General features: G+C 35.5%; 1 protein-coding gene across 1 annotated transcript in view; it reads right to left on the reverse strand.

Annotated features, from left to right (window-relative positions):
* Positions 1-16,856, reverse strand: part of LOC123524923 (transmembrane protein 65-like) — a 32,969-nt gene extending 16,113 nt beyond the window's left edge. The window contains exon 1 of the mRNA XM_045303539.2: positions 16,466-16,856. Within this exon, the coding sequence (XP_045159474.2) occupies positions 16,466-16,736 (271 nt within the window). The 5' untranslated portion in view covers positions 16,737-16,856. The remainder of the gene's footprint in view (positions 1-16,465) is intronic.
* Between the last annotated feature and the right edge of the window lie 117 nt (positions 16,857-16,973).

A 16,973-nucleotide genomic window follows, 5' to 3' on the forward strand; every position in this document is an offset into this window, starting at 1 on the left:
AAATGTGAAAGTAGGTCACTAGGTCAATGTCAAGGTCAAAGTTTGTTTCGGTACACAATCCTATGCATGTGGTCCAAATTTGAAGCCTGTAGCTACAGAAATGTGAAAGTAGGTCACTAGGTCAATCTTAAGGTCAAAGTTCTTTTCGGTATAAAAAACTATGCAAGTGGTCCAGATTTGAAGGCTGTAGCTTGAGAAATGACCTAGTAGGTCACTAGGTCAAAATCAAGTTCAAATTCTATTTGGAATACAAAACTATGCATGTGGTCCAAATTTGAAGCCTGTACCTTCAAAAATGTGAAAGTAGGTCACTAGGTCAATGTAAAGGTCAAAGTTCATTTCGGTACACAAAACTATGCAAGTGGTCCAAATTTGAAGGCTATAGCTTGAGAAATGTAAAAGCAGGTCACTAGGTCAAAATCAAGGTCAAATTTTATTTCAGAATACAAAACTATGCATGTGTTCCAAATTTGAAGCCTGTACCTTAAAAATGTGAAAGTAGGTCACTAGGTCAATCTTAAGGTCAAAGTTCCTTTCGGTACACAAAACTATGCAAGTGGTCCAAATTTGAAGGCTATAGCTTGAGAAATGTAAAAGCAGGTCACTAGGTCAAAATCAAGGTCAAATTTTATTTCAGAATACAAAACTATGCATGTGGTCCAAATTTTAAGCCTGTACCTTAAAAATGTGAAAGTAGGTCACTAGGTCAATGTGAAGGTCAAAATTTTTTTTCGGTACACAAAACTATGCATGTGGTCCAAATTTGAAGGCTGTAGCTTGAGTCACTAGGTCAAAATCAATGTCAAATTTCATTTTGAAACATGGAACTATGCATATGGTCCAAATTTGATGTCTGTACCTTCAAAAATGTGAAAGTAGGTCACTAGGTCAAAATCAAGGTCAAAGATTTTTCCAGTGCACAAAACTATGCATGTGGTCCAAATTTGAAGGCTGTAGCTACAGAAACGTGAAAGTAGGTCACTAGGTCAAAATCAAGGTCAACTCATGTCAAGGTTCATCTTGCCACTCAAAAATATACATGTGGTCCAAATTTGAAGGCTGTAGCTACAGAAATGTGAAAATAGGTCACTAGGTCAAAATCAAGGTCAACTCATGTCAAGGTTCATCTTGCCACTAAAACATATACATGTGGTCCAAATTTGAAGGCTGTAGCTACAGAAATGTGAAAGTAGGTCACTAGGTCAAAATCAAGGTCAACTCATGTCAAGGTTCATCTTGCCACTCAAAAATATACATGTGGTCCAAATTTGAAGGCTGTAGCTACAGAAATGTGAAAGTAGGTCACAAGGTCAAAATCAAGGTCAACTCATGTCAAGGTTCATCTTGCCACTCAAAATATACATGTGGTCCAAATTTGAATGTTGTAGTTATTGACAAGAACATTTTAAAAGCTTTTCCCTATATAAGTCTATATGAACCATGTGACCCCTGGGGAGGGGCCATTTTTGACCCTAGGGCGATAATTTGAACAAACTTGGTAGAGAACTTCTAGATGATGCTACATTACAAGTATCAAAGCCTTAGGCTTTGTGGTTTGGACAAGAAGATTTTCAAAGTTTTTCCTTATGTAAGTCTATGTAAACCATATGACCCCCAGGGCGGGGCCATATTTGACCCTAGGGGTATAATATGAACAATCTTAGTTGAAGACCACTAGATGATGACACATACAAAATATCAACGCCCTAGGCCCAGTGGTTTTGGACAAGGGGTTATTCAAAGTTTTTCCCTATATAAGTCATTATAAACTATGTGACCCCCAGGGCGGGGCCATATTTGACCCCAGAGAAATAATTTGAATCATCTTGGTAGAGGACCACTAGATGATGCTTCAAACCAAATATCAAAGCCCTAGGCTCTGTGGTTTTGGATAAGAAGGTTTTCAAAGTTTTTCCCTATATAAATCTATGTAAAATATTGAAATAAACAAAGGGCCATAACTCACTCATAAATTGTTGAACCAGTCTGATTTTCAGGGGGACACAACTAAGGTACCAATACATCATTCTGACAAAGTTTGGTCAAAATCCCCCCAGTAGTTTCTGAGGAGATGCGATAACGAGAAATTGTTAACGGACGGACGGACGGACGGATGGAATGACGGACGGACGGACCATGGACGCAGAGTGAATTTAATAGCCCACCATCTGATGATGGTGGGCTAAAAATAAGTTTCAAATCTATATGCATTTTAGTAATAGCTGTATGTACTTGCACGCAAAACTTTAACCAGAATTTGCTAAGTCCAAAAGGGGGCATAATTTGGCCAAAATGAAGGTCAGAGTTATGGGACTTGATCCTATCAACTAGTTTTATAACCCCGAAGACACATGTGAAGTTTTAAATCAATATCTGTATTAGTTTTGGAGATAATAACTTGCATGTAAAACTTTAACCAAAATTTTCTAAGTCTAAAAGGGGGCATAATTTGCTAAAAAAACGTCAGAGTTATGGGACTTGACCCAGTGAGGTTGGTAATTGATCTAGAAAAAGAAAAAAGAAATTTTAAATCTATATGCCTTTTAGAAATAGTTGTATGTACTTGCACGCAAAACTTTAACCAGAATTTTCTAAGTCCAAAAGGGGGCATAATTTGGCCAAAATGAAAGTCAGAGTTATGGGACTTGCTGCTATCAACTAGTTTTATAACCCCGAAGACACATGTGAAGTTTCAAATCAATATCTGCATTAGTTTTGGAGATAGTAACTTGCATGTAAAACTTTAACCAAAATTTTCTAAGTCCAAAAGGGGGCATAATTTGCTCAAAATACATGTCAGAGTTATGGGACTTGACCCAGAGAGGTTGGTAATTGACCTAGAAAAAGAAGAAATAAGTTTCAAAGCTATATGCCTTTCATTGATGACTGTATGTACTTGCATGCAAAAACTTAACCAAGGTGTGACGCCGACGCCTATGCCAGGGTGAGTAGAATAGCTAGACTATTCTTCGAATAGTCGAGCTAAAAACTTTCCTTAATCTAATTGAACTGGCAGATCTAAATTAATAATTTAGTAAATTATTGCTTCATTGTCTGGTTTATGCAAAATGCAAAATCATTAGTTGATACTAGAAGATATTTAAAATCTTTTAACATAAACTTGTAGTAACATCAATAGTAGAAAGCTGACAATGTATACTATATTATTTAGTTTAGTTTAATTTAGTTTACACTAATATTTTTATGCTTGATTGTGATGAAAGCTTCAAGCTTATTGTAACCACTGACTCGAGTCCGCTTCCTGGAAAACCCAGTACTGGTGTCATATGAGGTCCAGTGGGGCTCGAACCCATGACCCCTGGATTGAGCGGCCGACACCTTATCCACTAGACCACCCCTCCCCTTAAATACTATTACTTAATAGGGAACAGCACTTTAAAGGTCAAACTTTAATCCTTGTTATTCCATCATTAAGGATGACAGCTAATGATAATTAATGTTAAATCCATGTATAAAAATCTGTCATTGTACACTGAGGGTAATTTGTACCTTAATGTCAATTAAAAAACTTGAGCTTAGTATTTTCTATCTTAGTTTGATCATGACACTGATAACTGCAGTTTTTTCTCTAAATTACATGTCACTAGGGCTTCATTAACTTTCTCAGAAAAGGAAACACACAATTTGAATCAGGAAAAGGTTTGACAGAATCTCAGTTAATCAGACAGCTTTTCTTAAGTTGCACAAATACTGCTTTCATTCTATCAATATCTAGCTTCTAGAATGTGATTTCAAATTTTTGTTTTTACAAACCAGAATTATAAGAAACAAGAGGTCAATGAATACCCTGTACTACACACCTGACTTACTTTTTATTTTTTCAAATTTGACCTAGTTTTCAGAAAGACAACAAACCAGACAAGGCTTCCTAAAGGTTTATTTGACACAGTGACTTAGATTACATTAGGATGAACATTTTGTGCAGTAAAACTTTAGGGAACTTGACACTGTTTTACTGTCATTTGTCATTTGCACATTTCTGGGTAGGACTGCAACAAATGTCAGTTATGGCAATATTTAACCAATTTTACACGAACACTGCATGAGAAAGATAGGTCTGCAGCATTTGAAAAAGAAAGAAAAATTGAGCCGTGCCATGAGAAAACCAACATAGTGCGTTTGCGACCAGCATGGATCCAGACCAGCCTGGGCATCCGCGTTTATGTCTGGTCAGGATCCATGCTGTTCACTAAAGGTTTCTCTAATTTCAATAGGCTTTGAAAGTGACCAGCATGGATCCAGACCAGCCTGGGCATCTGGGCAGTCTGGTCAGGATCCGTGCTGTTCGCTAACGGTTTCTCGAATTGCAATAGGCTTTGAAAGCCAACAGCATGGATCCTGACCAGACTGCGTGGATGCGCAGGCTGGTCTGGGTCCATGCTGGTCGCAAACACACTATGCTGGTTTTCTCATGGCACGGCTCAAATATTCTGACAAGAATTCATCAAGGCTAGGTACTTAAGTAGGTAGAAATCATAGTCTCCAAAGTGATGACAAGGTTTCTTCATGATTTGACTCAGTGACCTAGCTTTTGAACCCATATGACACAGTCTCAAACTCAACCTATATTTCATTAAGACAAACATTCTTACTTTGATACATAAAGACCAAGTAAAAACTATGACCTCCTAGAGGCATTTCAACAATTTGAACTAAATACAGTCGAGTCCACTTAATACGAACTCGCTTGATACGAATTTTCGGATTAAACGAACAAAGTCCGAATTCCCCGGCCGAGTCCTTCTATTTTCTTTGTCAAATTATTTCGGTAATAGCGAACTCGCTTCATACGAATAATCGGTAGATACGAACACATTTTGGAAGCACCAATAAGCTTAAATATTATACTTTTCCATTTTTTGATATGAATTAATTTTAGAAGTCGGGGCCGTTATAAAATGTGTTGCAAATAATAAAAGTTGACCTAAACATAAAACTTAACCAAGAAATCTGATATTTTCTAAGTACAAAAGGGGTCATAAATCTTGCAAAAAGCAAGATGGAGTTATGTTTCTTGCTATACAGGGTCAGCTTATGATGGTGAACAAGTATTCAAAGTTTCAAAGCAATAGCTTTGATAGTTTAGGAGAAAAGCTGACCTAAACATAAAACTTAACCAGGCAACAGACGCCGACACCGACGCCGACAACCGCTCAAGTGATGACACTAACTCATCATTTTTTTTTCAAAAAATCAGATGAGCTAAAAATGATTTTTTTATTATTTAAGGGCAGCTCCCAAGGCATTGCAGATGTTTCATGAAAAAGTGAAGACTAGAAAATAGAGGGGGATCTAGGGATCCATTCATTTTGAACTTTACTTAATTGCTGCAACAAAAGTAGCCAGAGATTCAGACTGTTACAGTAGGGGAAAATCCCAAGAGAGACATCTCTAACAGATATCTGGTGTCTCAGACATAAGGAAATTCAAGCAGACTGATTAATTTCTGTATATCAAATTATCTCCACAAAAAATTTACATTGTCCCACTTCAAATTTTCCAAATCAATTTACACTGAGAAATGCCAGAAAAAGCAAGTGTCCCATAGGAATTTTTTTCATTAATATGATTGCAAAAAAGGAAGTTCCAGCAGTCTTTATAAAATGTTAACATCATAAAGAATGGAGAAAATTTTATTCACTTTATAAAATATACCTTTTTATCCTGTGCCTACTTTGATTTTTTAACTAATACAGGGGTGACTGAACAAAAATGTTAATATCTTAACAGAAATGGTTTATCCAGTCACCGCTGATGTACATTCCTACATGCCGTAGTGCAAGGATAAATCAAATACATGGTTCCTGCCGAGATGGAGGACATTCATCCCATTGGGCAAGCTTCACCGGAAAAGTTTCTTCTAATTATGACAGGAACCATGTACTGTATTCTCTATGTCGATGACCTATCTAAAATGGCAGTTTCCAACTCAACTCACAGCAGAATTTAAAATTTTAAATGATATAAGAACAGGTAGACAATTTGCCTTCTAGCAAGTTAACAAATTGAATATGCATTTCAATTGTTGTTGTATTCAGACAGAATATTAATTGAAATTTTATCTGTTTGATAAAGGCTATGAGGCCGAAACTTTTGAAATAAAATAGGCTGAAATCTAGAGTCTATAAAGAATACTTAAGTTTTAAAGTAGAATGTGTCTGTAGGACACAGGGTGTGTCCCCACTAGTATATTTGTCACAAATAAGGGGCAATAATTCAAATGTTGGCAGTCTTAAGGGGGTTATAGCCTCAACAAACATTTTATATAAAGGATTCATTATTCTAAACCATATACTTTTTGAGTTATGAGCAGCACAAACGAAAAATCCACCATTTTTGACTATTTCAAGGCCTGTAACTCTGTAATTAGCTTTAAAATCTCAAGAAGAAGGCCAAGTGTGCAAGGTCATATCATGATTAAGACTCATACAAGGTTTCATGAATTTATATCAAATACTTTTTGAGCTAGGCACATCATTAGGTGAAAATGTGCATTTTCGACTATTTCAAGGGCCATAACTCTGGAAATAAGGGGCGAAGCCAGACAAAAAAAGAAGGTGCGCAAGTTCATATCATGATAAAGACTCATGCAAGTTTTCATCAATTTATATCAAATTCTTTTTGAGCTAGGCACATCACAAGGTGAAAATGTGCATTTTTGACTATTTCAGGGGCCATAACTCTGGAAATAGGGGGCAGAGCCAGACGAAAAATAGGAGGTGCGCAAGTTCATATCATGATAAAGACTCATGCAAGGTTTCATCAATTTATATCGAATTCTTTTTGAGCTAGGCGCGTCACAAGGTGAAAATGTGCATTTTTGACTATTTCAGGGGCCATAACTCTGAAAATAAGGGGCATAGCCAGATAAAAAATAGTAGGTGCGCAAGTTCATATCATGATAAAGACTCATGCAAGGTTTCATCAATTTATATGAAATACTTTTTGAGCTAGGCACGTCACAAGGTGAAAATGTGCATTTTTGACTATTTCAGGGGCCATAACTCTGGAAATAGGGGGCAGAGCCAGACGAAAAATAGGAGGTGCAAAAGTTCATATTATGATAAAGACTCACGCAAGGTTTCATCAATTTATATGAAATCCTTCTTGAGCTAGGCGTGTCACAAACTTCGGACACACGGACGCACAGACAAGACCAAATCTATATGCCCCCTCCACTCTGTTGTGGGGGCACAAAAAGCATTTGAGTGGTTTCGTTATAACATTAAGACCAAACAATACTTATAAAGTCTTGATTTGATCACTTTAAGCTACTGTTAAGCAATTCTGAAACCTCTTATATTCCATACCGATCAAGCCATTGATAAATATGTAAACCCCAATATAACTGGATTTGTCATTGCAGGAAGAAGTTGATCGTATTTGACTGTGAAATATATAGTAACTGTTGTCAAATACATGCATATTACATGCATATGAAATTATTTTTCTGAATATTTCTGACACCAAGTTTTGGATATCCTCAAACAGTTGATTGATTAGAAAAGTTGTGGGTTTTGAGATCAAAAGAACATGTAACTTTTATAAGGAAGAAATACATGAAATAGCTGGAGGTATTGACAGTTCATTAATACAAAGACTGATGCTGTCAGTAAATGGAAGGTCCACATGCTGCTGATTTGTATGTATATTTAAATCATGCAGACTCAGCCTAGATGCTTTTTTATATCATTATCATTACACAGGCATGAAGTTTTGGACTCTCGCAGGATTTGTACTTGTCAATTTTAGTCTTTTTTAATACACAATGTGTTAAATAAAAGAACTTTAAAAGATTTACAACAAAAATTCAGAGACTACGTATACTAAATAAAATTCTGCGAAATATCGAAATAATTGAATAATAAAAAGTACTTTAAATCAGTTAACCTATCTAAAAACAATTTTATTTTTTTTATTTATGATGGATGTGGGTCTTGAACCCATGCTTTATAAAATGATCACTATTATATCATCTTACTTCTCTGTGTTACCACTGCCCATATTTTCCCATTTAGGTCACATGTCAGTTCAATTTAAGTGACAATAATAACAAGTCTGTAATCTTTTAGTTTAGCAACTTGTTCAAGGATATCCAAAACTCCTCCTTGAGCACTGTTAAAATGGACTTAGCTGCTGATCCATTAAACCTAGTTGTTGTACTATAGTACAATGATTCTCTAACAAAGCCCTGCTCAAGGGCTTACAAATTTACAGTATTCACCCATTTGTTACAGAACAGGATAGTGGTCTCAAAGAAAAACTTGTTATCTAATCTGCCTTAAATTTTGCAAATGCTTTGACAGGAATGTACTTTACACACAAGAATGCAACACAATTTATACAGTACCAAAATACTGAGAATGTAAATGATGTTTTTAGAAGATGGATGCAAAAATGTTGACAGTATAATTATTTATGACTCACTGCAGTGATAATGAGAATACTAGAGAAGAGAAAAAAATGTATTCTGTGTGTGAAATCAACAGAAACCACTCAAAACATTGTCAATACAAATAAAGCATACTAAAATCTTTTTTTCTTTTTTGGTGTTTTGATGTTTGGTATATTTACTAACCATTTTCTTTAACCTGATCGAGACACCCGAGATTCTGCTTTCTGAATCAGAAAAAGATCATGTACATAATATAGGAATTTTGCTTTGAAACAATCCTAGAAACCATTGTACCATGGCCTTAATTAACAGAGAAAGAGCATTGTTAAATATTTAAATAGTGATAACATTTTTCTTTCCAAGTCATTGCATGTGAACAGAATTTCAGAACATAAATTTTATAACTGGAAATTAGTTTTATTGATTTCATGAAATGTATCTGCATAGAATACACAAATTGCAGTCCTCAAAAGCAATGACTTGCAGATTTACTGAATACAGTTTAACCTCTATATGAAACAAGAGGGCCAAGATGGCCCTAGGTCGTTCACCTGAAAAACACACCATGTTTGACCTAGTGATTTCATGGAGACAAAATATTGTGACCAATTTTCATTAAGACTGGACCAAAAATGTGGCAAGTCTTGAATGTGAACAAGTATTTTCTTTGATTTTACCTAGTGACCTAGTTTTTGACCCCACATGACCCAGATTCCTGCATGTCCATTTAGATTCCATAAAAACAAACACTCTGACAAAGTTTCAGGAAGATTGGAGCAAAAAAGTGGCCTCAAGACTGTATACAAGCTTTTCCTTTGATTAGACCTAGTGACCTAGTTTTTGGTCCCATGTGACCTAGATTCGAAATCATCCAAGACTTTATGATAAAAAATATCCTGACCATGTTTTATGAAGATAGAATAAAAAATGTGACCCCTGGAGTGTAAACAAGCTTATTCTTTGATCTGACCTGGTTTTTAATCCCACATGACCCAGATAAAAATTCACCTGAGATTTCATGCAGACAAACATTCTGACAAAGTTTCATGCACTTCAAATATAAATTGCAGCCCCCGGTATTGCATACACAAGGTTTTTATTTTATTTTAAAAGGTGACGTAGTTTTTGACCCCAGATGACCCAGACTGGAAGCTGGGCTAAGGATCATCAAGATAAACATTTTGACCAAATTTCAGGAAGATGTGGTCATAAATGTGGCTTATAGAGTGTTATCAAGCTTTTCCTTTTATTTGACTGGATGACCTCGTTTTTGATCCAACATGACACAGATTCAAACTTGACCTAGAGGTCATCAAGACAAACATTTGACCAATTCTCAGGAGTTTCAAACTTAAACAGTGGACTCTGGAGTGTTAACAAGATTTTCCTTCAATCTCGCCTAGCGACCTAGTTTCTGACCCCACATGAGCCTGTTTCAAATCATCAAGACAAACATTCTGACCAAGTTTTGTAAAGATTGAGTCACAACTGTGGCCTCTATAGTGTTCACAAGCTTTTCCTTTGATCTGGCCTACTGACCTAGTTTCTGATCCCACATGACCCAGTTTCGAACTTGACCTAGAGATCATCAAGACAAACATTCTGACCAAGTTTCATAAAGATTGGGTCACAACTGTGGCCTCTAGACTGTTCACACTTGGCAAATGTGGATCCATGGACGCCGGACAATGACCGGTCACGATACTTCACCTAATGAGCACTTTATAATTGTACATTTTGGCTAGGAACAAGGGCGTAGCGCCCATTACGCAGTTTACGCAACTGCGTAATACTTTTTTGGCTGACTTGACTTTTTGAAATATGAAATATTGAAGAGCATGTTTTTTTTTAAAAAAATCAAGTTCATATCCAATGTATTTCATTTACTACACGTATAATTTATAAACATGATATGGTGTAAACGGGTTTGAACTTAGTGCAAGAGTACTGGGTACCGAAAGTAACCTAAATCAATAATCTGGGTCAGTTTTGACACCTGCCAAAATGTCACATTTAACTCCGTCTATACCGATGACGTCACTCCTACGTAGCACTAACTTATCGTTTACATGTATGTGTAGCGATTCCGTTCTGGTCTGACTATTTAGAGTACAGCATTATATTAATATAATACACGTACGAGTACGCAAATATCTAACTGAATTTTTTTTCATACTTTGTAATTTCTGTAAAAATTACAGATTATATATGTGATAAATATATATCTATATACATGTATATATATTACAAAGGCATTTTTGAGCTCTATATAGATCTCTCTATATATATTTTTAATAGAGATGAGCTCCAGAAAACCTCCTCGACCTCTTCCTGGACAAAAGTCCATTTTTCAGTGTTTTAAAACCGCAAATTCTACTCCAGATGACAGTGAAAGTTCAGCAACTGTTCCTGCTGATAATTCTCAGTCATTTTCGGATGACAACACAAAATCTTCTCCCAAAGAGTCCACATCTTCCCCAAAACAATTTCAGGCAGATCACTGCCATAATGATGGGTACTCAGCGGTTTGCTCCCTGGGTGCGCGGTTTCTAGACATTGGAACCATTTATGTCACAAGAAGACTCCGGATGTCTGATTCCATGAAAATGTCGACTTTAATATCAAGGTTTGAGCCTTCGCGGAGTTGGGTAAAGCCTAAAAGCACTCACAGCAAAAGCGGGGCAGCTAGGCGTGTACCTGACCTAGTGTTTGATACTGAAAACTACCCGTATTTAAGGTATAGTCCTTCAGTCAATGGTGTTTTTTGTGCACATATTTTTCTTTGTTTTTTTTGTTTTGTCTTTAATTCATCTGAAAACACTCTCGTTGCTAAGCCCCTTGTAGACTGGAGCAATGTGTCTAGGATTATAGGGATGCATAAAAAATCACCTGATCCATGACAGCAATGACTAAAGCTGACAAATTCATGAAAATATGTCAAAATCAAGAAAAAAGTGTTGTTGAGTTTGGCTCGAACGCTTACAGTAACAAAGTCGATAAAAATAAGAAAGCCTTGACATCTATTGTTAAAACAATAGTTTTGCTGGGAAAACAAAACATAGCCTTTCGTGGCAAAACAGAAGAAAAAAGTAACTTCAGAGCTTTGATAAATTATCGCGCTGAAGTAGACAGTGATTTGCACGACCATCTAGCAAATTCTCCCAAACATGCACAGTATTTAAGCCCCTCTATTCAAAACGAATTCATACATATATGCGGCAATCAGATTTCGGACTCTATCGTGCACCGTTGCCAAGATGCGAGGTACTTTTCTATTCTTGCAGATGAATCTGCTGATGTCAGCAATACAGAACAGTTTGCTTTTTGTCTGCGTTATATTGAACGTCAGAGTTCCGGGAAGCATGTGCTCCACGAGGATTTTCTTTCATTTGTTCAGACAACAGAAACAACAGGTGAAACACTACACCAGTTGCTACTAGATGAAATACACAAACACAACCTGAACCCAAACTTTATCATTGGACAAGGTTACGACGGTGCTGGGAACATGTCCGGTTGTCACCGTTGAGTGCAGGCAAGATTTTCTGCAGAATTTCCAAACGCAAAGTATATTCACTGTCGCAACCACCGTCTAAACTTAGCAATATGTCATGCTTGCAGGGTAGCGTTTGTGCAGTCGATGTTTACCGTTGTTGGGGATGTATTGTTTTTTATCACAAGTTCTCCGAAACGTCTCGGAGTTTATAGCTCTCATAACGATGACGGAGAAGCCTTAAAGAAGTTCTGCCCAACACGGTGGTCTCAGCACTCGGAAAACATCACTGCTTTCTATACCCACTTCAAGTCAATTCTAGAAACACTTACTGACCTTCAAGTTGGCATGGACACCAAAACTATGTCCACAGCGTCAAGCCTTCAAAAGGCTGTCCTGTCTTTTGACTTTGTTGTCGCTTTGTGTTGCGTCAGCGGTCCCTTAGATACATTGAATCCTTTGACGGATTCAATGCAAGACCCTCAATGTGACTTGGTCAAAGCAGCACAGCATGCTAAAGTTCTTCATGGGTTGCTATATGCGTTTCTTAAAATGCACCAGAATGCGTCTTTTCATGTTCTTTTTTTCAAAATTTTCCCGGGGGAGGTCCTCCGCACCCCCACCGGTGGGAGGGGGAGACCCCCTCCCACACTCTCCCCCCTCGGCACTTCATGCCTCGTACTGCGTACATTTTTCAAAATCCTGGCTACGCCCCTGAGGAATCCTATTGAACCAATCCAAACAGCAAACTTTTTCATTTGGTCTAATTTAAAAATTACTAATATAAATCAGTCTAGAAAAAAGGGCATAAAGTGTAGATATCATTTATAGTTTAATGAAAGCTGCAATTTGCCATTACAGACTCAACATTTGACAAGAACAAAATTATACATCAAAGTGCATGCAGTTTCTTGCTGTCATAATTCTTAAGACAGTATAATGGATTCTTAGTACAAACATAATTAAACTGAAATTGATATTGAATGATAAACAATTTTTCAACACATTTTCTTTATTTTTTAAGCCACAAGACTGCCATAAAATGTTCTTGTTCCCCAATATTACGAAAAAAAAATCTATATATTGAGGTCATAGGATTTTTAATGCGGTGAAATGTCATACTGACATTGACTGTCGGCCCCCCTTTGGTGCGCCACCAAAAAACAATATGTAAAAGGATTGCACCAAGGGTGTTTCCTCCAAAAGTTACTAGCATTTACATTGTACAGGTTCCGAAGGAGTGTAAATTATAGAGGATATTGTGAAAGAGCATAGAAGTTTGTAGACTGGTACAGGCCAGAATGGCTATTTCTTGGTGATGTGGATTTTAAATTTTGAACATAAAGTATTTAAATGGGAATTTCACTTGTTCACTGGGATTTAATTAATACTGATTCTACCACAGAATCAAAAACAATTATTCCACATGAACATTAATAATTTTACAGTACCTCAATTCCAGAAGTTTGTCATATTATTTTATTTGCCAGAAATGTAAAATCTTGATTTAAAGCTAAAATCCAAAGTGTGAGACATTTAGAAATGAGTGGGACAGGGGATCAAACACTATTATACCCTTACAGCTTAGTCTTATAAGGCATTTTCCCCAAGCAGGCCACAAATCTACTCTGTTTTTGTTACTTATGTCAGGTACATGGGTGTATAAGGTCAAGATTTGAAGACAACCATATACTGATCACACTGCATTACAGTTTTATAAACATATAACCATAATTATATTGTTTTATTGAAACATATAAAATTTGTCCTGACTTCAAACTTATTAAATTTATTTTCAAGTAAGGCAATAAAACAGAATCTGACTTCAACATGATGCCATAAATTGACATGGGTACAATATATTAACATCTTTATTGCATCACTGAGTTCTACCAGATTTTCTCTGAAATTGACATTGTGATTATACTGTTCACCCAGCAGAGAGTCACAAAATACTCAGCCCTCAGCAGCTAACACTGTATGAGATTATATTCCTTCTTTTGATGTCTCTCCAGAGAATTTTAACATCACATTCTGTAAAACAGTTTCTGATACATGTGTACATGTAAATTAGGCATGGAAATTTTGGTTTGGAAATTACACCTAATTTCCTTTCTCATATACAATTATAAATGAATATAAATGAATGGATTAAATTTTGGAGACACAGTCATCTTAACCATTAAATGCAACTTCATCAATATTGCATTAGCAGTGAATTCCAATACAATAATAATAACAATAGAAGTTGCAGTGAAAAACTTGCTTTTTAACATTTTTGAGGCGAAATTCTTCATTGTAATATTTATTAAAGCAAATGCTTGAAATTAATAATCAATTATAACACTATAAATTAAAATTGTTATTGTTTCTCTTATATTATCTCACATAAAATTTATGAGCTCAACTACTCAAGAAAAATAGCCTTAAAGGGTCAATTGTTTCACCCGACCCAGGATACATTGGTCATATGAGCATGTAGCGAGAAAAATGCTGCTGCTACGTGAGCTGCAAGTAAAACATGTAAATAAAACAACAAAATTCTTATTCGTTCTGATTTTTTATTGCAACCTTCAACTCAGTCCTTTTCAAAGATCCAAATAATATTTTAATGTTTGAATACTGAAATCTTCCTTTTCATATGTTTCTATCATTACTGGTGTTTGAAAAAATCAGGGTTAATATGAACCAAGAAATCCCAAGCCTAAGCTAAACATTAAACAGACCTTCTAAAATTATTGAAATAAATTAATCCAATGTATCACAGCAGCTTATATAATTGTAAGCCAATAAAAAAAATTAACTTTGAAATTGAATTCTAATCTCATAATATGATTAGGAGATCAATAACAGCATAAAACTGGAAGCTACTATAGCAAGAACAATTAAGGGCATGTGAAGCAAACAAACTACATTGTAATTTAACTTCATTCTGATCACTATGTACATTAAAGTTCAGCAAAATGCGCATGTAGTCACCTACATCATGGTAATTTAATGACCCTGCCATCATACTGTAACCAGGTTCATTTCTGTCAATTAAGGGTTCAAGTAGAGCAAGCAAAATTACTTCAAATAGATCCTAATACAAAATATGGAACAGACTATAAGGTAGATCTGCAACCTCACGACTGTGTGATATACCGTATGTGAGATGTTTCATATCGAACTTCAGTTGGTGCATGCATTTTAGATTGGAAAGTTAGTTTTTTTCATTTTCAATACTTCACCCAGCAGCCTCTGAAAATGCCAGCCAGAAATCTTGAGGTCACTCCTAGGTTCGTAGCTTTAAAAGGCTTAAAAATGGAAAGAAGCTATAAATCAGATCAGGAGAGGGTATGAGGTTAGTGTCAACACCACCTAGATCTACATGTGAACTTCAAACTGAAAATCTTTTCATATCACTGAAGAAAGTATGGTATCATCCTCATTTGAGCAGGTTATTTTGCCCGGTGAACATCTTTAGTGAAATAAAAATGCATGCCTGCAGTCCATGAAAAATGTGAAATATTTACTAAGCTGTAGGTGGCCTGATTATGTTACCAACATCTGCATTTAGGCCAACATCAAATCCATATTCACCTACATATATTTTGACTGTATCCTAAATTTCAAATATATGCGTAATGCATCAGAAATGTTTTATCACTCACTGTACCAATAAACTTCATTAAAAACAGAATGGTTGAAACATCAAGATCTGATATTTCTTCAAACATGTCCTTGTAACCAGCTAGGAGACTGAAATAGATGGAATCTAAAGCATTTGTGCAATGACTTGTGACAGTTTTACCGGGGGGGCATAGGGTGGATGGAGAGAGGTAGCCTTCAGTGTCTACAGATCTGAGCTGATAATCAATTATCTGAATACAGAAAATTGTTAAAATTTGCAGAGGATACTGTAATGAAGTAAATAAAATAATTTCAAATGACAAATTTTTTAAAAGACATTTACAGCTTTTGGTAAAATTAACTCTTGATCATTATTTCTTTGTCTACTTATAATATTTGATAGGATTAACAGAAGTATTACAATACTTATAATTCTTCAAAAAGCACAAATTTGATAAATTATTCACACTTATTAGCAATTTGTGTGATGCAAAGGAAGCTTTTATCAAATTCCTGTTTTTGTCTTTTTTGAATTAAGAATTATAATAATAATAAATTAACATTTCTTTTATTAGTATTAAAATTTGCACTTGCAATGTTCTCTTTTATAAACTGTTTAATTTCTTGTACTTTCTTAGTGATACAATTGTTATAATTTCATAATAACTCATGCATTCGGCTAATCTGGATGGCTTATTTTATAAATTCATGACTCTAATATTTTTAAGCTGCGATCCTTAGTAACATGACAGCAGAAGTCGGAAGTTATCACGCGGTCCCTAATCATTCTTTTATTTGGACTTTATAACAGCTTTTTGAAAAAAAACAAATTATTGCCCTTTCCCTGCCATTACAATACCGTAAACACAAGTACAAATAATTGTAAATTGTATTTGTTAATGGAGCCCTAATTTCACTCTTCCATCAAATTATTTCATACTTACTAATGTCCTGCATATCCAACTGAAATTTCTGAAGTTCTAAATATAAAAGCTGGCGTTCTTTCTTGCTTAATGCAAAGACAAAATCTTTAGCAGTTGACGGTTCTTCGATTGCCCCATGAAGATCTCTATAAACAGCCTTAAATTTATTTGGTTTCACATCCGCTTGAGCATATTTGTGTGCCACTCTAACATTCGTCAATGAAACAAAGTTTGTTCCAAGTTTAAATCGTCTAAAACATTGTCCACACTGACGAGCACAATTAACAGCCATTTTTTTCTAATTACCTGACATACAATTCACATAATTATAACACATTACATCATTAAGTATAACTGTCGATGTCATAACTGTCTCTGATTCACATGTTTATTTGAAAGACATTGATCATGTGACTATTAACTTTTGTCACGTGACTGCTTAGGGAGCGAACGTTATCTTTTTTAAAAAAATAAAATATGACACTTTTTAAGAACTCAAATAGTTTGTTTTGTATTAGCAGTAACGGTG

Source organism: Mercenaria mercenaria, chromosome 3 (genome assembly GCF_021730395.1).
Source record: "Mercenaria mercenaria strain notata chromosome 3, MADL_Memer_1, whole genome shotgun sequence".
In the NCBI taxonomy this organism is placed as follows: Eukaryota; Metazoa; Mollusca; class Bivalvia; order Venerida; family Veneridae; genus Mercenaria; species Mercenaria mercenaria.